A 23,911-nucleotide genomic window follows, 5' to 3' on the forward strand; every position below is an offset into this window, starting at 1 on the left:
GGCCGTGCCCTTATATGGAGTTCAAACGATGTCCTAGACCCTTCAATGACCTTGTGTGGGCTCCAGATGTTCTGAAAGTAAACATCTGCAAGAATGGCGTACTATGATGATGCTCTGGTCACTCAGAAGTCTCCACACTGCAGGGAAGAAAGGACACACTTTTGATGGCTTTGACCTCAGAGATAGACTTAGATCCCTTTTGACGCCATCAAGTGTTTATTTGACCTCTCATTCTATTCTAAGCAGCTTTTGGTTCAGAATAGAGTAGAATGCCACTGGTCTGCTACAAACAGAAAATATGAAATCCTGTAGTGTACAGTACAAACACAGGTATGGGATTAACAGAAAAATGCATATGCGTTGTAAGTTACTACTAAAATATTGTGCTTTAAAAAAAATGCATGAACTTGCATTAAATAAATCGAAAAGTACACTTTTCTTCATTTATTTATTTATTTGTAAATTATTTATTTATTTTTGATCGTGGAATAGATGAATAACAGGTAAAAGTGTTTAAATATTTTTTAATATTCTCCTAAATGTGTGGGCTACTATGGGTTTAATTGCTTGTAAATCCTGGAAAATTGTATATTATAAATTCTGTTTACAAAAACATAATGGTAATTTTACAACATTCATTAAGTATAATTTCATTATTGTTTTGCTGTTAAGCTATTGAAAACCTACAGCATATGTTAAATACATACAGGCCTGGTTTTACAGACAGGGCATAGACTAAGCCAGTAATTCTTATAAACATGCCTTAGAAAAAATATTACTGTGTGCATCTTGAGACCAAACAAAGGCACTGATATATTTTAAGATCAGTCAGTGCAAGTTTCTTTCGGTTAAAACAGCTCAGACTTACATTTTAGTCTGGGACTAGGCTTAAGCCTTGTCTGTGAAACTGAGGGATAGGCCTTCATGTTTCAAAGATGGGGCTTAGACTAAACCAGGATTAGGCCATAGTTCAATTAGGACATTTAAGTAATTTTTTATAAACGTGCATTCGAAAAAAAAAAAAAAAAAAAAAAAAAAACATTACTGTTGTGTGTCTTGAGACAAAACAAAGGCACTGATATATTTTAAGATCAGTCAGTGCAAGTTTAAGTTGAAACAACACAAACTAGCCTACAGTTTAGTCTAGTACTAAGCTTAAGCCTTGTCTGTGAAACCGGGGGATACTATGGAAGATAACAATTTTTTATCTTTACAAATAAATAAATCAATAATTCATAGTCAGAGTCATAGAAATGTGTACAGGTCATGACAGTTGCTCAACATCCAAAGCTGGTTTGTTGGTTTAACTAGTTTATTTGGCCTCCCAATCTGGCGTTCTGCTGGTTTTTCAGCCTGACTAACTAAAACCAGCGTTTTTCAGAAGGAAAATCCTGTTTAAGTTGGTTTTAGTTGGCTGTTAACTGGTTATTAGACTGGCTAGCTCCCAGCTGTAACTATAGGAGATGTAACTAATAACCAGCTTGGACCAGCAAGAAACCAACTACCATTCTGGAGAAGCTACTAGCTTAAATTGAATTTTCTTGCTGAGGTTATTTCCTATCCACTAATCAAAGTTTAAGTTGAAACAACATAGACTAGCCTACATTTTAGTCTAGTACTAAGCTTAAGCCTTGTCTGTGAAACCGGGGGATATTATGGAAGATTTATCTTTACAAATAAATAAATCAATAATTATATATAGATTTATGTTTACTTTTACTTTGTTCATATTACAAGCAATCATTGTCGAGGGGTAACTAGACCTTTTTTTAAGAAAAGTTTCTCTGATAACCTTGCTGAAAAAAACAGCTAAAACCAGCCTAGGCTGGTTGACTGGTTTTAGCTGGTTTAAGCTGGAAATAGCTGGTTTTAGCTGGTCTCCCAGCCTGGTCAGGTTGGTTTTCAGCTGGTCGTTCCAGCTGGTCTCCCAGCCAGACCAGCTAAGACCAGACTGGAAGTGGCCAAAACCCCTCTAAAACCAGCCTAGTGACCAGCTAAAACCAGTCTAGGCCGGTTTTAGCTGTTTTTTTTTTTTTTTTCCAGCAGGATATTTAAGTAAACAACTCAAATGTATTTTCTACAGCTTTTTATCACAGCTAGGCATGCAAGACTTGTGAAATAAATCACTATTTTGATCTAATCAAAAACTGTTTGGAATTCATTCAGACAATAACTTACTCATGTACCTAATTTTTTTTATTTTGTTTCTCGAACCGAGATAGTAGCTGTATATTTTGCAAGAAACAAAAAGAGCGCTGGGTGAGGTGTATATTTGCCTTAAAATCCAGTGCAGGAAACAAGCTTGCAATTGTCTATTTCCTGCTTAAAAAAAATAAACAATAGAATCATCACAGAAAATTCTAATGGTTTCCACTACAAATACTATTTACGAACTAATACTAAAACATTACGAACCATCAATTTTAACCATTAAAACAATTAAAAATGGTTTTCTGTTGTGTGTTTTTAGGGTTTTTGGTTTTAACAAGCCACCAATAGAAGGTGACCAATTACCAGTAAAGACCAACAGGGTCCATTACAGTTTCCATTAAAACCAAGTCCCATTATAACCAATAAAACCATTAGAATTTTTTTTTTTTTTTCAGCTTGTGTGAACGACTCTACTGTAGGTAAACAACAATTCATAGCCATTTTTATGGCTATGAATATACAAAACGGTTTAAAAATATGCTCATACATTTATGATGGGAGGGTGACTGCCTCAGTACAGACGAAAGGCTAGAAACGCCCCATTGTGACAACTTTTGTGAACGGAAACGCAGTTAACGTCTGTAGCGCCCCACTAAATGGCGCCCTCTTCCGGTCACTCTGAGAACAACAGCAGTGGAGAGAGGGGGCGGCGGACGCGGAGGGACAGAGAAAGGGGGAGAGAAAGAAAGAAAAGAGCCTGTGCGTGTTTTCGCAGGCGGAGTTTCGTTCTTGCGCACCGTTGGAATTCACTGTCTCTGTATTTTTTTCCTCGGGATTGCTTGAGGAGACAGAAGGAGCGAGAACGCGCCGTAAGCGAGCAGATGCTATAGCTGGACTGTCCCTGTTTCCAGCCTGACAATCGAGCGTATCATCTACTAAAATGTGGCAGCCTGCGTCGGAGCGATTGCAGGTAAGATTGGACGTCTAGTTACTGTAAGAAACGCTATTGTTGTCTGTCGTTCATTTTGGAGATACGATATGCAGGCCAGCCAATGGGCACGCAAGCTTCTCATCCAGCAGACCTCAATGATCCTCCATTTATCTGATAAACTGCTACACTGGCGCTGTGTGGCTCTTCAACTTTGTATCGCTCCTCCTGGCTGAAGCTCAGAGCGTCTGGACTGCAGCTGCGAGCTTGGGTCGCAAATACAGCTGAAGTTTTACAGTTGTTTCTGAACCATATCATGCCGTTCCAGAATCAAGGCCATTTCACACCATTGGTGTGTCTGTCTGCAGGCTCTGAAATGGCTGGAGCGACTTTGTTGTGGTGGAACTTGCTGTGCTCCTGGCCTTGCTGAGGGTGCGTTCACACAGGACGCGTTCTTGCGTTGCGTTTGCGCTGTTTTTAAGCACCAGGGTTCCCGGGAACACGAAAGACCTGGGAATATCAGTAAGATTTAAAACAGGGGTTTCCAGACCTAGAAAAGTCATAGAAATGATTAAAATGTCTACAAGTCATGACAGTTCCTCAACATCCAAAGCTGGTTTGTTGGTTTAACTAGTTTATCTGGCCTCCCAAGCTGGTGTTCAGCTGTTTCTTCGGCCTGACTAACCAAAAAGTGTCTAAAATCCCTCTAAAACCAGTGTTTTTCAGAAGTGAAATCCAGTTTAAGTTGGTTTTTAGGTGGCTGTTAACTGCTAGCCATACCAGTAGCCAAGATGATCTTTGAAGCGTAGGAGCTGTAACTAATAACCAGCTTGGACCAGCAAGAAACCAACTACCATTTTGAAGAAGCTACTAGCTTAAATTGAATTTTCTTGCTGTGGTTATTTCCTATCCACTAATCACAAATGGAAAATTCACGTAAATTGGTTAAAAAGGTGTGGGAATCCTGAAGTACGCAAGTGTAAAATGGACTTCAAATCGTGCCACAACAAGCGTTAAAAGTGAAGTTAAAACAGTTTAAGATGCCTGATAATATCCGAACTGCACCTCAGACCGGGTTTACACGTAAAGCACATCTGTTGACAAACTGTGCGTCTTGGTTTTTTCATACTGTAACCGTGCAGGGAAGCGACACTGGCGTCCTGTTCCTGTGCAGAGTATTTAGCCAGCTTTCTCCAAGCATTCAGATTCATCCAGTTAGAAGTCCAGAAGTTACCTGTAAATCTCCTTCAAATAAAAAAAGAAAGGTTCACGTCAAGTATTTTTATCTCCTGGGGTGCTGGGCTTCACGTCTCCACTGTTTGTAATATTATCCAGATGTGGAGCGGGACGGGCTTTGCCAGATGAACTTGCACAATCTTTCCTCACAGAGTTTGGCATGGCGACACTGATTAAATAGCGTAGTAAACTCTTTTGAAAGCTGCTTTTACTGATTTGATCAAGAAAATTTGCTGTTATGCGTAGCAAAATGTTTGTATCAAACCAGTAAAATCCATTTAAAACCATGTAACAGCAGCCAGATCTACCTCAGTTCTGTGCAAAGTGTTTAAGATTAAAAGTTCTTCTTCCTGAACCAATCCAGTAGATTAGAACTGTATTTAATAAGCTTAAGTTTGTTAGTCAGAATGCTTGGTAGTTGTAAACAATAAAGGTCATTGTGGTATTTCGCTGACTTTTCGCATGCTTTGAACTAGCCTGTTCCTTATTAGACCATGATCCATGACCTAAATCCATTCAAGTCCATGTTTTGAGTTTATCACCGTTAAAATTTCAAACATAGTGAGTATTTCAGAAACATGAGGACTCTTGTTAGTGGACACCATTTTCATCATAAATAAGTCCCAGTGTTGAAAGCATAACCAGGGCCATTTCTATGCTTTCTTACTGTGCATATATTAAAGTCATTGGATAGCGTACTTATGTGCTTATTTCAACCCATAATCTCGAATGTTAATGCCAAACTAAGAAATGTACAAATATTATCTGTTATAATAGGATATGCATATATCTTATATTGAGTACAATATTGCAACTAATTGCAGATGCATCTTAAATCAGTGTAACAGCACTGTACACTAAATTAAATAAACGTTTTTATTTGCATTAATGGTTCCAAGAAGAACCTTTAACATGCATGGATAAGGTTCTTTATGGTGGACAAAGTTTCTTTAATCTTTAGATAATTAAAGAAAAAAATGGTTCTTTTAAGATCTGTTCACTGATGGTTCTTTGGGGAAGCTAAACTGGTTCTTCTGTGGCATCACTGAAAAAACAAACATATAGAACCTGTATTTTTTGTACATAGACAATATTTTCTATGTACATACCTTTTAAAATAAGTGCATAGTAGTTAAAGACAGCCAATATAATTTAGGACTGTTTGCATACTGTCCAGTTTTTTGGATCCGGGATGAACTCTTTATAATCTCGTAAAAGACTGGATTTAGTAGGATTCATTGTATTCGACTGGATGTCTTAAGAGCATTACATCATAAAGATATGAATCTGATGGGATTATACCATTTAACACTACATCAGATCTTATGTACAGTAACAATGGGATCTTATATCTCATAATAGCCAAATTATAATCAGAGATATGTTAGCTATAGTTTAACAATACAATGACAGCAAGAGTTTTGTCACTCCACCCAGCGAAACCCAACTCTTTTGGATCTCAGCAGGCCAGAACCAGCCTCAAGATCCATTTGTTTTTTAGAAGACCCTTGTGGTTCATTGACTTTGTGCAGACCAGCACGTACTTGCGTATTCACACTTTGCTCATTTTGAAATAAGACAGAGCAAGTTCTCGCTTTAATCTGAGACAGCATGTAGTAAGTGTGGTTTAGTACTTTGATAACTGTGAAACTACATGTTTATTATAGAAATAAAATGTAGTAGGGACAAGAAAGAAACCAAAATTACAGTGAAGCACTTGCAATGGAAGGGGGCCGATTTTTTGCCTTTTTAAAAGCAAAAATGTAAATATTGTAATTTTATGGTTGTATTTCCATATATAATTATGCACATACATAATTCTTCTCTCATAATTTGTGCTGTAAAGTGCAATTTTATGGTTTTTTTATATTATCATGTCATTAAAGTTGTAAAATTGGCTATAAAATGACATAGCAATGGTTACTTTGTAGTTTTATGTTAAACTAATGTTGTATTGTTTACTTCTTTTGGCTTTACTATTGAAACAGTAAGTTTTTTAACATTTACAGGTTGGCCCCTTTCACTTACAGTTCATTGTAAGTACATCACTGTTATCCAGCTGTTTGCTTTATTGAAAGAAAAAAAAATGTTTTAAATCAACATTATGGCCAAAGTTGGCTCAGTTGACTTGGGGACTTGAGTCAAAATGGAAATTGTGTGTATGTGTGTGTGTGAGTGAGTGAAATATTTTCTTCTGAGGCTTTGAGACAAGCACATACTTCACATCACTCCTACACTGCACATCTACGATAATACGTTAAAATAAATGTGATAAAACGTTCTGCCCACTGTAATCTAGTGTTGCACATTTAGCAAAACAGATTAAGACATCATTTCTGAGCTGAGGGTCTCCCTGAGATTCGAGGACAGTATTTTCCCAAATGATCCCAAAAACCATCCAGGCACATTACAGTTATACAAATGCCGCCTTAGTGATACAGATGCCTGATGTTGCGATTAACAAAGAGATTTCATTGATTCTCTGACAGTTCATTGAAATGATATCTAATTCTCGAGCCCTGCACACACAAACACTCATGTACACCGATTCTTTCCCGACGCACTTTTCTCAGAACGCACTGAAGCACTCTCAGTGTCCGCTGCATGGTAACCATGGCTACCAGCAGGCTCTCTCTTTGTGGCGTTTCCATGGTAACGGGTATCGCTGTGTTGATGGCGATGCTCCGTCTCATTCTCTGATTTGGAACCGTTCTGGTGTATTCTGTTTTTGTTTCTGAAACTCATATTGAGCTCCAGAACCAGAACTGTCCTATATCATTAGGACACAATCAGGACAACTGCAAGATGAAATAAAAAAAAACTAATTTTTTTCACCCTCATGTTGTTCCAAACCCATGTGACTTTATTTTTTTCTGCAGAACACAAAAAGAGAAAATACAAAGGCTGTTTGCATGCAAGCTTTCCAGGTTGAAAAGGCATCCCAAAAGTGATTGGACTGACTTCTTGCACTATATTCCGAAACTTCTGAAGTCATATGATAGCTGCAAATGAGGAACAGCCTGAAATATAAAATGTTATTATAAACATCCCATCCAGTGAGATGTTAACCTCTGAGACTGGATCATTCAGTGAGTCAGTAAGCTGAACATGATGTACTGGTGAGTAAATGTTGACTGAATTTCCATTTGTTAGTGAACTATTCCTTTAGATTTTGCAGGTGATCCACATGGCAGCCTAAACTGGTCTCAGCAGGAATTATAATCATAGTCAAATGCCTAAGACAGCAGAAATTATGCCCACATGGCAAATTATGCCAACATTGATTTATTCCTGTACTTCTTATATTTTTTTATTTTATTTATTGCACAAGAAGTTCTTCTTTCAATACCATATATCAACGTAGTCATCATTATTTTCTGCTAACACTCAAATTTCATTTCCCTTTCACTCAAAATGTGATGCATTTCTAAAGTCAGTCTTTCTTAAAGGCATAGTTCACCCAGAAATGAAAATGCTGTCATCATTTAGTTATCTGCAAGTTGTTCCAAACCTGTATGAATTTCTTCTCTTCTGTTGAATACAAAAAATGTTGGGAAGCAGCATAGTATGAAAAGAAGAAGATATTTACCAAAATTTAAGTCTATCTATCTATTTTAATATCTATTTTAGAGTGGATTTTCTGCAACATGGGTTTAAAATGTCATGACTGAGGCAATTTGGTTCACATTAGCTGCCACAGACATCACTAGACATGTAGTTCTTATTCCCAAATCATGATGCAACGCTAATTATAAGTGCAAATAATTAATTTTCAGGACTTCATCTATAAATACTACTATTAAGGTAAAATAAAATGACTGAAGGTAAAGAAGTTCAGTTGAGTTCAAATTTCAGAGAAATATGAATCTTTAATAAGATAGGTAGGCAGATGCAATCCTGTTTCTCAACTAGCTTGTCCGAGGTACCTTGATTTTTGGTCATTTACTAAAACACTGTGGTATATCCGGAAAAGACGCCCATGTTAGCTGCTAACTACTTGTCCCATTACAAAATCGCTTGTAAGTTTCCATCCCACCTTGTTCCAGTGTTTATGTTGTTATAAGAGAACTGAGTGAACCCGCCTTCGAAGTTAATTCCAGTCTTTCTGTAATGTGTTCGCATAGAGAGGAGAATTTTGGGTTTGGCATTTGTGTGAAGTATGTGTTTTTGGGTGTTCTTAAAAGGATTAATTGAGAGAACTGCAGCACAAAACGGCCTTATTCTGTTACAATGCAGAGTTTCCAAGAATATCATTTGGTTTGAGTGAGTGTGTGCGTGCATGTGTGGAGTGAGTTTGAGGGTAAACCACAGATATGTCTGTCTGTCGTTAGCTTCTCTAGCGTCTGGCAGGACTCTCCCACAGGGTTCACGGAGAGCTTAAGTTGGGGTGTGGGTGCCCATGCAAATGTGTCTGAAAAATATGTGAAAATGATTGCATTTGCAGCTAACCAATGTGTATTTTTATTTATGCATATGTATGAGTGGTTGGTTTAATGGTCTGTTTTCATCAGTGCTGCTTGACATTGATTGGTGTTTTTAGGAAGGTGGGCGGGGTCTGCGTTGCCTTTGAGGTTTTCCGCTGCCATTGGCATCTTCCCACGCCATTTTTGTCAGACTTTTGTATCCAGCGGCATCCACCGATGGCAGCATGGGACCTCCTACGTGTCTGTCCTGACTTGGCCCTGGCGGGTCCATGTGAAACGCAACACGGACCCTCATAAAGTTATACACACACCCCGACAGGCACCCACACTGGAACTTACGAGCTTTGTCTGGACGCACTCTCATTCTTAGCAACCTACCATTGGCGTATACCATCTCTGTGTGAAAGTCGGCTTTCAAATAGGCCAATAAATCGCCTTTGGAGAGCAACACGCATTCTTCGCATCTCTTGCAAAGTTTTGTTGGGCACATTTTGAGCCAATCGCCTGAGCTAGTAAATGCCATGCGTTTCATTCATCTTAAGTAACACTACTTTGTTTTGTCAGTTTGAATGAGTTCATTAACTGAATGGGACCAATAAATTGATCAAGGCAACTATTAGTAGTAACAAAAAAATGTATCTAGTATCTTAATAGCTGTATATCAGGGGCGTTTCCTCTGAGAAGTCAAGGGAGAGCATGTCTCCTCAAAATACTGGATGAGAAAAAAACATTGTAGTACAAAAATAAAAGTACTAGTATTACAAAATACACCATTAAAAAGTGTATAAATCACTTGTTTTTCTAAAGAAACATTGTCTAACAGCAACACCAGCAGGTAAAGTTACTGCATCTCTCTCGCCTCCCCTGAGCCCAATGAGTTTTAACAGACCCCTGAAGTGTGCGGTGAGTTTGGAGGGGGATAATTGAGAATGAATGGGGGAAGTCACATAAGTGACGGGATGTGATTGAATACGAAGCAAACTACTCACATACTTGGATATGACTAAATAAGACTTGAAATGGCATGAAAACATGATGTGTGGGAATTTTTAGTGAGTAATCAGCTTGGTGAAATTTAAAGGAAATCTTCGTGTCTGTGACCAATATTCACCGAGCTTTGATGACTCATGATCCGATATTTGCCCAAGGTACGAGGGTACGCAGTACCTTCAGGTGTCCCGAGTTCAAATCCCGCCTCGTGGACCTTTCCTGATCCCGTCCCTCTCTCTCCCACTTGCTTCCTGTCCAATCTTAAATGGCCTATCAAGAAAAATGCTAAAAAGCTGAAAAAAAAAAAAAAAAAGAATAGCTGAACATAATTTCACAAAAAATATATATATAGTTTAAATTGTTTCTGCCTTGAGTTGTTATTATTATGGAATAAATGTAATGGCTTTAATAAATATATTATTGATTACATTATTAATGTAAATACATAAAATAGAAAAAAATATTCTTCTTCTTTTTTTATTTTTCTGATTAGTGTAAGAATTATTAATTTAACCAAGAAAATGTGACTAGGACTTGAATTTACATTTTATTTTTATTTAATTTCCTTTCAGAACACCACCACACACCACAGATATATAAGCGGTTTTATAGGACACTTTATAGAGGTCTGCAGTAATGACGTATTTTTGTAGGCCAACCCGGAAGTTCACATCACTCTGGTTCCCTTGACAAAAACCCTATTTCTCTGACCAACAGAAGTTTATGATTCTAACAGGTTTTGCTCTTCATGATTATCTTCACAAATAAACACATCTTTTATGAATTTTGAAGTAAAGAAGCCCAACGTTTGCTATAAATGAGCTACACCATGGTCACATGACTTCCATGTTATTAATCTTCCAACTCTTTCAGTTAGGGCTGGGTGATTTATTTATTTATTTATTTTTTCTTGATTAATTCAAATGTAATGTTTTGCCACAATATTATAGAAATCGAGGAATCACGATTTTGAAAATAAATATTACGGCGCATGTGATTAACTGCTCATGTGACGCGCTGATATCGCTAGGTGCCAGTCACACAGAACGCACTTTTGTGCTGACAAAGATGCGACGCGGGCAGTGGAATAGGAAAACATATGAGAAAATGGGAGTGAACTTTTTAACCTGAGCACTGCTTTTTATAATTTCATTTCATGCATTAGACGCTGCAAGAGGTGCGAGGGCAACAGTCAAAAGTGTCCATGTTTACATTGAAAAAACTATGGAAAAGCAGTGCAATCGAATAAAAATCTGCGAATAACTACTATTGTATGTCTGATATTTCATGTTTGCATCATGGTGACAGACTGAAAGCTGCTGTTCACTGTTTTTACAAAAGATTTATAGTTACTATTTTTCTACAGGTGTTATACCTTTTGAGATTTTTCTTCATATTATTTCTGAACATATAATATGTATAAGACAAGTTTGTATGTGGTTGTATTTACGTCATGTTGACGACTTCATGTGTGGCGCACTCAGAATAGAATTTCCTTCAACTAGAGGGTTAATAAAGAAAAAGCTACATTTTCAAGTTGACTATTTAAAAATCATAAATGGAGAGTTTAATTTTTTGCCATATCGCCCAGTCCTACTTTCAGTCTTTACTTAAAACATTATCCCTGAAAGTTAGAGTTAGAATAGTTTGCAAGTGTAATAATAAACATGATGAGACTTTGAAAGCATATAGTGAGTAGATGAGTTTACCTGTTCCTGTCAACATCTGTAGTCCCATTCAGACACCTTTTCCAAGTCAAGTAAAAGCTTTAAAAATATCTCAAGGGGCATTACTGATGCATTTTATGTCAGAATAAAACATAAAAATGTCTTGAACTTGTGTTCACCATGGTCTATTGAAACCAGAATGGGGGAATTTCTAACTCATGTTTGGTGCAAACAGTTAAACTAAGTTTGAAAACATTGCCTAAATCATTGTCATAGTGGCTGCAAATGTCTCTGAAGATGAGTGAAGACAGCAAACTCATTGCTTTGTAGTTCAGTTGTGGAAGTCATTAAGTGAGGGCCTTTGGCAGCAGTGAAGGCCAAGAACAGTGTTTTGAATTGTTGCACATATTGGCAGGCATTGTGAAGACTGTTGCCTTTAACTCTGTTTATGTGTTTCTGACCTATATTTTTGAGACCAAATTGCTGAGGAATATCGCCAGAAGTCAGCTAAATCTGTGTGCGTGTGAAATACGAGGCTTGTCAGATGTAATCAAGCTGATAGCCGCCAGAGATCTGCCTGAACGGTTTCCATTGTCTCACTACCTCGCTAACTCACTCCAGCGCTCTCGTTTTTTTCTCTTTCTGTCTCTGTCTGTGAGTGATATATGAATGAACACTCCTGGTCTTGTTAAACCCATCACTGCAGGACAGACCTACAAACGCCCGTATAATGTGTTAAACACTGACATAGTTTAGTCCGTCTCTCACTCACACACAGCAGGCAGCGGGCACATGCATTTCGATTAGACAAGTTATTCTACTTCCTGTTCTTGAACGCACACAAAAACATTGTGTATTTAAATGTATTTGTGCATGTATTATGTTGTAGACCTCATAGAAGTAGGTTAGATTTTCTCACAATCGCTTTCTTATGTGCATTGACAGTCTTTGCATATACTTAGTCTACGAAAGAACTTTTAACAACTATTATTATGACTGGTAATTGCTGTGCAACTTATTTGACAGATTTCCCAAGGTAAAGCTCAATAACGTATATAACTCTAGATTATAAAAAACAGTCATAAGGGTCAATTTTTAAAATTGAGATATATACATAATCTGAAATCTGAATAAATAAGCTTTCCATTGATGTATGGCTTATTAGACCAGTTTTGGCCGAGATGCAACTATTTGAAAATCTGGAATCTAAATATTGAGAAAATTTGTCCAAATTAAGTTCTGAGCAATGCATATTACTAATCCAAAATTAAGTTTTAAAATATTTACAGTAGGAAATTTACAAAATATCTTCATGGAACAAGATCTTTACTTAATATACTAATGATTTTTTGGCATAAAAGAAAAATGTATAATTTTGACCTATACAATGTATTTTTGGCTATTGCTACAAATATACTTATGCTACTTAAGACTGGTTTGTGGTCCAGGATCACGTATATGTATTTTTTTTTTCTTTTGTTGGATGTTATTTTTATTGCCTCTTTGTGACATGTTCTGTGGCTCTGATGCAAAATTACATATATATATTTTTTTAATTAATTGCATTTTTGTAGTAAGTTTAAATGTATTTAGTCGTTTTTAAAACATCATGTTTTACAAGGCAACTTTGCAACAACATTTTCTCACTAGAGCATTTGTTGTGGACCTCCAATTGGCATTAGTACTCATGTTGATGACGCAAATGTACCAAATAATGGACTCAAACTTTCAGATCAATTGATGAAAGTAAGAAATTCCAAACCATCAGTAAAACATTTTGGATATCTCCCTTATCTGACACCCATTTACTGATGGTGACTACTAATGAGTGAACTGAGAAGTAAAATCCAGTGTGTTTGATTAGGCACTATTAAGGAGGAACATGCTTGGGAACCACTGGCTTATTTTGTTGTAAGTGTGGCACTGTGCTGCAGATGTGACCCTTCAGATTAAGGTTGGTTGAAGATGACAGACTCAGGGCATTAGTAGTTCAGGTGTGGAAGTCATTAAGTGAAGCTCATTGGCAACAGTTTGGGCCAGGAACATTGTTTTGAATCAAAATGTAGCAGATATTGGCAGGCATTGTGAAGACCTCAGCAGAGAGATAATGTAAGAAACATTTTGGAGGTTCAAAATAAGTCAGGCAAAGCATTTTTGTATTCTGGGAGATGGAGGATATAGACCCTAGTAAGAATGGTAGCCGTTTTTAATGTGAAGGAACATAAGGCTGTGAGGGATAGAAACATAGTCTGTTGATAATATTTTTTCAGATTGAATTCAAATTGACAGTATGTCTTTTTTGTATTAAAAAAAAAAGTATCAAAGTAATAATAATAATATGTAAGGGTTATCACTAACAGTTATTTTGGTAATCAAGTAATTTGTTGATTATTCTGATGATTAATCGAGAATTTTTTGTAGTAATAAAAATAGACTTAAGTGAACAATAGCTTTTAAAATTACTATATATATAATAGCCATAAGGCAATAATAATCAGTTCCAATAAAGTATCAAAAGCAAGTAATCATATGGTTTTATTGAACAAAACTGTTAAAATACATAATGTATTATAAATGATGGAGCTAATATGCATTACGCATTTTAACAAAAGACTGCAGAGGGTGTCAAAGGCCTGACAATTGTTTTTTACACTTTACTGCACGATCTAATCCATGTTTATGTTGACTCAACAACATTTAATTCAAATGTTGAAAGTGACAGCCACTGTAATTTCTTGAATATGTGGATATCAAAACATGTAAACTCAGAGCCAGGGTTTAAACTTTCATTTTGAAATTGTGACGAACAGTTAGCATATTGAGAAAGATAATAATGTATTCTCCTGTGTATGCTTAGGTTACGTATGTATCTAGACGCATGTAAATATTTAAAGCACATATATTAAACCTATTTAAAGGGGTCCTATTATGCTCTTTTACAAAGTCTTGATTTTGTTTTGGGGGTGTACTAGAACATGCTTTCATGCTTGGTGGTTCGAAAAAATGCATTATTTTTAACGTAATGTACATTATCACAATACATTTCTCCCAGCCTGGCACATAAGGCTCGAATAGTTCCTGGTTTAATGAAGGCCCGCCTTCCGAAAAAACTAAATGTGTTGTGATTTGTTAGCTGTCCCACCGCATTGCAATTGGTGAACAGCTTAGACAGTGTTTCAGTACTGCCACGCCCCTTGTCAAAGAAGCAAGTTCCGTGTACAACTGTTAGCGCAAGCTAGATTAAAGTGATTCTTACATTTTAAATATGGATATTTTTCTTACAAAAACGCATCGATTCGCTACACTTTAATAACCCCCCGGAGGGGGGATGCATATTATTGGACTTGTTTTGGACTGATGAAGAGAAACACCCATCTATGCCATTCTAAAGCTTGGGAGTGCCAGGATAAATTTCTAATATTACTCCGATTGCATTCATCTGAAAGAAGGAAGTCATATACTCCTAAGATGCATGGAGGGTGAGTAAATAATACGCTACAGTAGTGTTGGGTCCTATCCTCAGCCTGCGCGATTGCCAATACATGATATTATCATGCTAATGTATTTATTTATTTACATACTTAGTTTCATTGCCCGAAACCAGCTCCAGCATGAGGCTAAAAGCAGCCAAACATTATCAAAGAACATCATCACTTATTAGCCTAGCCTATTCTAGTGCAAGTTTATGCTTTGTAAAAAACACTCGCGTTATAAGTGAAGCTATCTACACTGTATGATGAATAAATCTCTTACCACACACTGCACCCGTCTGCGGCGCGTTATGGCTCCAACGCGGAGTAGATTGCGGGTTCGGCGTGTGTTTCGCCCCCTGTACTGTACGTCTGTGGTGCATTACAGCTCTGAAGTGGCCACTCTAACCAATGCTTGTGTTTATACTCGCCGTGCTGCAGCTCGTTGAGGCGGTTCACCGCACTGCATCACTAAAGTTAGGCTAATTAAAAAATTGAATATTCGAATAGAAGCGAGAATTAGTTGCAGCCCTATAATATATTAATAGAAAAAATATATTACCTAAAATATAATTTTTGAGAATAGCTAGTTATTTGATTATTAGCATTTTAAAGATTAACTACATATAATGCAAATATGCAAATAAAAGATATGAGAATAGAGAGTTAAGAATTAGTTGTGTCACATTGTTCTCATTACATGCAACATCTTGCAAATTAAAAGTAATTCAGAATTGTTGACAATGCTCTTTGCTTTGGTACTAAAGCTTCTTTTTGAAGCTCATGTGATGTTTCTTCAGCACTTGTTTTTGTTAGCCATTAAAAACGGAAGTGAAACAGAAGAGTTCCTGTGGATCAGCCCATTGAAAACTTGCCTGTGTTACTGAAACGTGCACGCAGTGTTGAAATAAATGGAGAAAATGTGTGTAGAGCCTTCCTGAAATGAGGAAGTTCCTCTGAGAATGTCCCCCTATTTCTCAGAAACTCTCTCTCTCTCTGGAGAGGAACCCTTCGCGCTGTAGGAGGTAAAGTTTGGAAAACAATATCTTATTTCAGGAAGGAAAGTTTAAGGTCAACATACCAAACCTTGTATTATCATTGTTTTAGAAGACGCATTTTATTATGACTGTGCGGAAATGCAGACAGACATGTTTGGGTACACATTTGAGCACAAAATAAAGGTCGAGAAAATGACGATGACAGTGCAGTTAAACACAAACACGTGCTGATTTTCATGGAAGGCGTCCATCTCTACGGTCTTCTGGAGAATAAGCTGTTAATAGAGTCTCTGAATGTTTTTTTTTTTTTTTCTTTTGACTTCCTGACTGAGAATAAAAATTAAACGCAGTGAAAATATTATGAATAAAATTCCAGATTTGTTTCAACATCTCGCCCTCCCCTGAACAAACCTTTCTTTCTTTCTCCCTGTTTTTCTCTCTGCTTCTCTCTTTATTCTTTTATCCCCAGACCACAGGAATGTTTCTTTCTCTCAGAAAGTTGTAAAGTGCTGATTCTGGGCTCAGGGTGCGTTTATACATGTGGCTTCTGTCGTTCACTCGTTTCCTCTGTCTCACTTGCTCAGTTCGCCCACTTTTCCATATTTTCTATCATCTTTGACTTCTCATCAGGTGAATGTAAATACCTGTGATTTACCAAGAACTACATAAATGCTCCATAAATGTTTATATTTTGGCTAATTTTGTCACGGTAAAATGTATTAAATGTAGTTTACAATACTTTTACTAAGTTTATAATAAGTCTGATTTAGGATCAAACAACTCTTTTGAACTGGTTTGTCATTAATATACAGCACAACTGGTATATAGGCCCATTTATGGACAAATGACGTATGATTTGTTTCTTTATAAGAATTATTTAGAAATTCTCAGAAACATTTTATACTCTTTAATGAGAGTTTATAAATGTTAGTTTATAAGAACTGAAGTGTTCCAGAAAGGTTTATACAAGAAATTCAAGTACCAACTTCAATTAGTATCCACAGAGTTGATTATTATGCCCACTGAGCATCATAGTTTACTTCGTGATGTTCATTTTAAATTACTTTATATTAAATATCCCTTAGCAAATTGTTTGAGCATGTGAGTACTTTCTCATTTTGTATTTCTTACATAACACTCTATTACAAAATGAGAGTGGCCTGTGAGTGAGACAGACGTCTGTGTAGTATCACACAAGTGTGCCATAAACTTTATGGAGTAACTTGGATGTTATGCGCAAACAATTCATTCATCCGTCCAGGTTGTGGAAGTGGTGATTTATGAGTTTAAACAGAGGCACCTGTGAATCTGTATTTGTTAAACATGTTCAAACTGTAGTCTAAACTAAGCTCTTTGGTTTTTCAGCATTTACAGACCATGCTAAAGACCAAACTGAACGTGCTGACGCTCCGGAAGGACCCGCTGCCTACAGTGATCTTTCATGAGCCAGAAGCCATCGAGCTGTGCTCCACCACACCTCATACGAAGAACCGTGCACACACAGGATATAAGGTAAAGATTCAAAGAGTCAATTTTGAAGCATTTACAACTAAATCAATAAATAATCAAAAATGGTGCCTTCAACTTTTGCTGATTAACTAAGTTATTTTCATTTACTTTCAAAGGATGCGTTCAAAGGAGTCTTAAACAGTTTTTTTTGTACTGTAGTACTGTTCTCTGAGGTTTACTTATAATGTTATCAAGATTTTTACATCAAAAAAACATCAGAATTTATTTGTCCTGTTTTTAACCCCCCTCAGCAGAAGACACTGTTTGAATAGGCGTAGTGGATTGTAGACTCAGAAGTAAACTCCCACTGCTATGATTGGCTAACAGTTGTGTATGTTTGACAGCCCACATCCTTCACAGATGGACGCTGCTGTGATTTACGTTAAAGAGAGAGATCAGTCAGAGATATCGCCTGTTACTGATGCCTTTGACGATAGCAAGACGATTATTATTATTATTATCCGTCAAAAATAGACTAGGTGCCTAACTTTAGTGATGCAGTGCAGAGAGCAGCTTCGTGCAATCGCTTTATGTGCACTGTTTTTACGGTTTCGCTTTCGAATTCGATCAAGTTCAGCAAGGAGGGGAAAGGATGGAAAAGTAGCTCGTTTTGGGGAGCATAGCTCGCAAATGCCCCCTCCTTCGTGCCGCAGACGTGTGCCGTGTAAATAAAGGGTAGGAGATTTTATTCATCATGGTACCGGAAGTGTTTTTTAAAGTGCATAAACTTGCACTAGACTAGGCTAGTCAGTGATGATGTTCTTTAATAATGTAAATGTTCTTCGTTTTCTATAGATGCTCTTTGAATAACTAAGGAAATGTAAGCATTCGTAACTTACAATATTTCTATTAAATTGTTCTCCTGTTAAACAAATTAAGTCATGTTAAAAACATTAGGCTGCTTTTAACCTTATGCTGGTGCTGGTTCACTTTCCAGCAAAGAAATAATTAAATAAATTAGCACAATAATATCATGTATCGGCGATCTCACAGGCTGATGATAGGACGATATGAAAATTGAGCATATCGCCCAACACCTTTTTTTTTATTACTTAAATGCATCTGAGTTTGAACATCTTATCATTTTTAATCTTTTAAAAAAAAGATGTTAATATTTTTTTAGGGAGGCAAACTGCATGGCATTTTATTACTTGAAATAACCTTGCTTTGCCAAAAAAAGATCAATGAAGGGTCTTCTCTATGATACTATGATATATTTACTGTTAGAAATTGTTTCTGCATGACATAAAAGTCACCTGACTTTTATTTGGCAGACAACCCCCCCCTCCTCCAAAATATTTAAAAAGTACATTTTAATGCATATATAACACTTCTTTAACATATTATTGAAAAAAATATTAGATCTGATATGACCAAAATCAAGCGTGTAACCACGATAGACACAATAGCCCAAAATCTTTACTGGCTGACAAATTTCTACCAGTTAATCGTGTCTACCAGTATATTGCTCGCCCCTAAATCTGAACATAAAAATGAGTATCATGTAATTGACCAGAATTTCAAATGTAAAAGAGATGCTCCACAATGACCCAAATAATCCTGAGGCCAACAAAGTTAATGTTCAAGTTGAAGTGTGTCAAACTTTTAATGGGTTTACTTATGTAGTGGTGTGAGTTCGGTCAGGACTACCTATTTGTCCACTGGGAAAACGATATTTTTGGACTTCCATTCAGTCCCACTAATACAGTGCAAATGACAGTCTTCAAGTAAAAATAATAATACATAATTGGACCTTGCATTTGGATGCGTTCATGTTCTAGTGTTGATCCACCTGTCCTTGTAGATTATTGTAGAGTCACATGCATGTATTGAGAGAGAGAGAGAACAGCCGAATAATACATAAGCTAAAAATACCGAAAATCTCTCAAGGATATCGGCCTACTAAAGAAGCTGCGATGTTGTTGCCATGGAAACCTCAGCATCCATTCATGGCAAAATGCTGGCTAAGACAAACAGAGCATCTCTGTCTGTCTCTTTCTGTCTTTGTCATGTTCCTTCCACCTCAATAGCGTTTCTATTTCTTTCTCTTGAAAGCTGTAGAGCCCGGCATAATTTATGCCACATTTCTAACATTATAGGAATGTACTGTCGGCATATATTTGCGCTCAGTTGAAACATTTCACATATTTTCATCTGTGTATTTTAACATGGACCTCAGAGAATATAAAGCATCTGGTCTGCCCTAAACACACTCATACACGCTTCACCACAAGCATTTCTAAATTTTTGGGTGTAGACTCGTTTTATAATGATTCACATGTTTCTTAAGATGGCAGAAGCTGTTTTAACCGATGCCCGGTCTGACCACGTGTTGTTGCATGAGAGTAGCTATTTGAGAGAGTTAGTGATAGAAAGACGGACAGAAAGAACCACCTAATCATCCATTGAGGCCCTTTGATTATGTAACAACTCAACAAAGCTAGTCTATACGCTGTTTCCATGGCGATCGGCCCCGCTCTGTGTGTGTATGTGTGTTATACACACACTCCCGTGCTCACTTCTCACTAGGCATACATGAAATGTCTGCTCTATCTCTGTATAAACAATGTTATTTTAGCATTTTATCATTGAGATATTACTCTAGTTTTCTTATTATTTAGAATTTTTTTCCTGAATTTTCAGAATTTTCTAATTTCCTGAAACCATTAGTTAATGCTAATGTATGTAGCTTCATTAATGTTTTAGTAACTTTGTTTTTGTCATTGGTATTAGTTATTTTTCAGTTTTGTCTATGTAGATTTTATTCATTTTTATTCTGGTTGTAGTTATTTTAGTACATAAAGTTAATGAAAATTAGAAATAGAATTAAAATATATATACAGTCATGTGAAGAAGTTAGGACACCTATTGAATTCCATGGTTTTCCATATCAGGACATTATTAAAAAAAACTGGTTCTTGGCTGGTCTTACAATTTCGAAAATAAAACCTCAGATGAACAACACCACATGACAAATTGCACCGTGTCATTATTTATTGAAAAAATAAAGCCAAAATGGAAAAGCCATGTGTGACAAAGTTAGGACACTGAGGACACTTACTGGTAACCTTGGAATTAAGAGGGTAAATAAGTCAAGCAGTGCTAATCAAATACCTTTGATTACCTGATCATCAGCAAGTCTGAGCGCCTCTATAAAAGCATAGGCTTTGGCAGTTTGCTGGTCTGGAGCCTTCAGGTGTGTGTTAACATGATGCCAAGGAGGTAAGACATCAGCAATCATCTTAGAGAAGCAATTGTTGTTGCCATCAATCTGAGAAGAGTAAAACGACCAATTCCAAACAATCTGACGTTTATTCACAAGTGGGAGACATTTAAAACAGACACCTCTCCTTCCAGGAGTGGACGCCCCAGAAAATTCACCCCAAGATCAGACCGTGTAAACCTCAGAGAAACGGCAGACAACCCAAGAACTACACCTCAGACTCTACAGGCCTCAGTTCACATGTTAAATGATGAAATTCATGACAATATCATTAGAAAAATATGGGACAAAAATGGCATGTTTGGAAGACTTGGCAGAAGAAAGCATCTTCTATATAAAAAAAAAAAAAAAAAACATTGCAGCACAGTTTAGGTCTGCAAAGTTGCATCTGAACAAAACACAAGTCTTCTAGAATACTGTCCTTTGAACAGACGAGACCGAAGTCGAGATGTTTGGCCATAATGCACAGCGCCAAGTTTGGTGAAAACCTAAAGAGCATATCAGCACAAACACCTCATACCAAAAGACAAGCATGCTGGAGGAGGGCTGATCATTTTGGGCTTGTTTTGTAGCCACAGGACCTGGGCACCTCACAGTCATTGAGTTGGCCATGAACTCCTCTGTATATCAAAGTATTCTACAGTCAAATGCGAGGGCATCTGTCTGACATCTAAAGTTGGGTCAAAATTGGGTCATGCAACAGGACAATGATCCCAAGCACACCAGCAATTCTACAACAGAATGGCTGAAAAGAAATGATTCAAGGTGTTGCAATAGCCCAAGTCCAGAGCTCATCCTGACTCAAATACTGTGGTGAGAGTTGTGCATAAGCAAATGCCCACAAACCTCAATAAACTGGAGCAACGTTGAAAAGAAGAGTGGTCCAAATTCCTCCAGAACGATGTGAGAGACTGATAAAGTCACACAGAAAAATTCAATTGGGTGTCCTAACTTTTTCACATGACTGTAATATATATATATATATATATATATATATATATATATATATATATATATATATATATATATATATTTTTTTTTTTTTTTTTTTTTTTTTTTTTTTTTTTTTTTTCTAGAGTATGTATAGTTTTTATTAATTTTCATTTCAGTTTTAGTTATTTTTGTGTATCAAGTTTAAAATGAGAATAAAGGAATAAAGAATAAGGAATAAAGAAAAAGTTTTAAACACATTTAGAACCATTTCTCCTTTCACTTTCTAGATTTCATTGTTCCTGTCCTTAATTGTTCCCTATTTCATTGAAACTGAACTCTGCAGGGCCAGTGTGTGTGCAGTCGAGGTTTTAGATGTTTTAGACAGATGTGATTGAATGATGAATGCTTTCCATGTATGTGTGTGTTGTTGTGTGTTAGCAGCTGTGGTTTCTATATTGATCTCCTTATAACTCTGAGGGTTTGTGGAATTGGCCATACTTTGATCAGGGTCACACATGGTTTTAAACTGTCACCACAATCCGCCGTAAACACATTCTTCCTCTGCCCTGATGTCTGTCTTATTTTTTTCATTCCCATTACTATGCAGTTAGAGAAATTCAAGACCCTGTTTAAGAAGCCATGAGGCTGAAGTAGACATTCTTAGACTTTAAAGTGACACTAGTTAAGCATTCTGAGTATTATTTGGATACTGCGGCACAAGTTTTTGACTTTTGGCCTATGAAAGTTTGTGCTAGACAGACACATTTTGACTGCTGCAATGAGTCACTTTGGCCTTGTTTACACTGCCTTTATCAGTCTGTTTACACGTTCTTTCAATTTTGACCCGTTTTCCGATTCATGTGTTTACACTTCGTTGTTGTCATTTACCGCCTCCCAGGGTTGCCAAGTTTTCGTAACTAAACCCACCTAATTTCTACTCAAAACTAGCTCAGTCGCATTTCGATGGGGCTCCTCTGGTGCAATACACATTCCAGGGGCTAAATTTCATATTATTGGGGTCGCTTCAACCCGCAGACATGAAAAACAACCCACAGCAACAGTGTTAAAGTAGAAAATTTTGGACTTGGCAACAATGCTGCCTCCACACGTTTCCTCCTGAGAATAATATCACATCAATAAACCACGGAAAAATACCAAATTGTCTCAGTTTTAATGACATGCAGAACACAATGCCTCAGAAAATCCGATCTGCCTGTTTACATGACAGTCGCATTGGCACATTTATTTTCACATATGAGTGAGGCCTGAAACTGATCTCAAAATATCCAAATGTATGCTTTTTTTTTTTTTTTTTTTTTTTTTTTTTCCTGTTTACACGTTCATCACATCCAATCTGTATCACACGTGAGCAAATAATCTGAATTGGGTCACATTCAAATGACAGTGTAAAGGCTTTTGTGTTTTTAGTGTCACATTTTTTTTAAAACCAGCATTAAATTAAAATTTCTGTATTTTCTAAATGCATGTTATTAGATCTCTTGTGAACAATCCGTGCTTTTTTTTTTTTTTTTTTTTAGAATTTTTAATCTAAATGTCACAACTGAATCGTCCAGTAAATACACTGACATATGCACAATTTCTACTATCATTTAGTTGCAGTCTCACGTTTATCTGCCTCCACTTTTAAATGCTACAGCAACATCTCAAAATCCAACACACAGCGGTGTCTCGTTGCTGAATGAATCAGGATTTTTGAATGAATTAGTGATTCAATAATCCATTCATAAAGACAGTCACTTGCTTTATTTGGTTGAGTAAATAATTCAATGACTCACTCAATATGACAGTGACTTGCTGCCACCACCTGGTGGGTTTAGTTCCATATTTTTAAGATTCTACTTTTTTAAATAATTTCATTTCAAGATTCAGATAATTGTTTTCAAAACACTAATCTTAAAGCATTATTTATGCAATTGTAATTGTATTATAAATGCTGCTTTAGATGCTGTTTCTATGCCACTTCTGCAGTGCGAAAAATGGATCATCAAATTATTGATCCTTTCGTTCGTAATGGCTTATAGTGTCTTATTTTAATTGTCTATTTCTAGTTTAATTATCAGTGAAAAAAATCCAAACAGCCAATTAACTTTAACTGACTTGCTAAGCAAAATTCTCTTTAAACTGCTGTGCTGCGACAGAAAAAAACTGATTCTAGAAGATGTTTATGCAAATGTTGCAAAAGTGCCCCATGTGGAAACTCTGCAAATGCGTCACGCATTTGTCCAGCATTATGTTTTGAGTTCTGAAAAATTTCGAAATACAGTGACTCACAAAACTGAGCTTGTGTAGCTATTAGCATGTGTTCACACACTTGTGTAGAGAATGTGTTTATACTTTGCAGTGTAGCAACCACTACAAGCG

At 36.6% G+C, this 23,911-nt stretch overlaps 1 protein-coding gene across 1 annotated transcript in view; it reads left to right on the forward strand.

The window, feature by feature from the left end:
- The first annotated feature begins 2,868 nt into the window (after positions 1 to 2,868).
- Positions 2,869 to 23,911, forward strand: part of pid1 (phosphotyrosine interaction domain containing 1) — a 34,926-nt gene continuing 13,883 nt past the window's right edge. Inside the window, exons 1-2 of the mRNA XM_051134612.1 lie at positions 2,869 to 3,121; positions 17,230 to 17,376. Coding sequence (XP_050990569.1) covers positions 3,092 to 3,121; positions 17,230 to 17,376 — 177 coding nt within the window. The 5' untranslated portion in view covers positions 2,869 to 3,091. The remainder of the gene's footprint in view (positions 3,122 to 17,229; positions 17,377 to 23,911) is intronic.

This window comes from Labeo rohita, chromosome 18 (assembly GCF_022985175.1).
Source record: "Labeo rohita strain BAU-BD-2019 chromosome 18, IGBB_LRoh.1.0, whole genome shotgun sequence".
Lineage (NCBI taxonomy): Eukaryota > Metazoa > Chordata > Actinopteri > Cypriniformes > Cyprinidae > Labeo > Labeo rohita.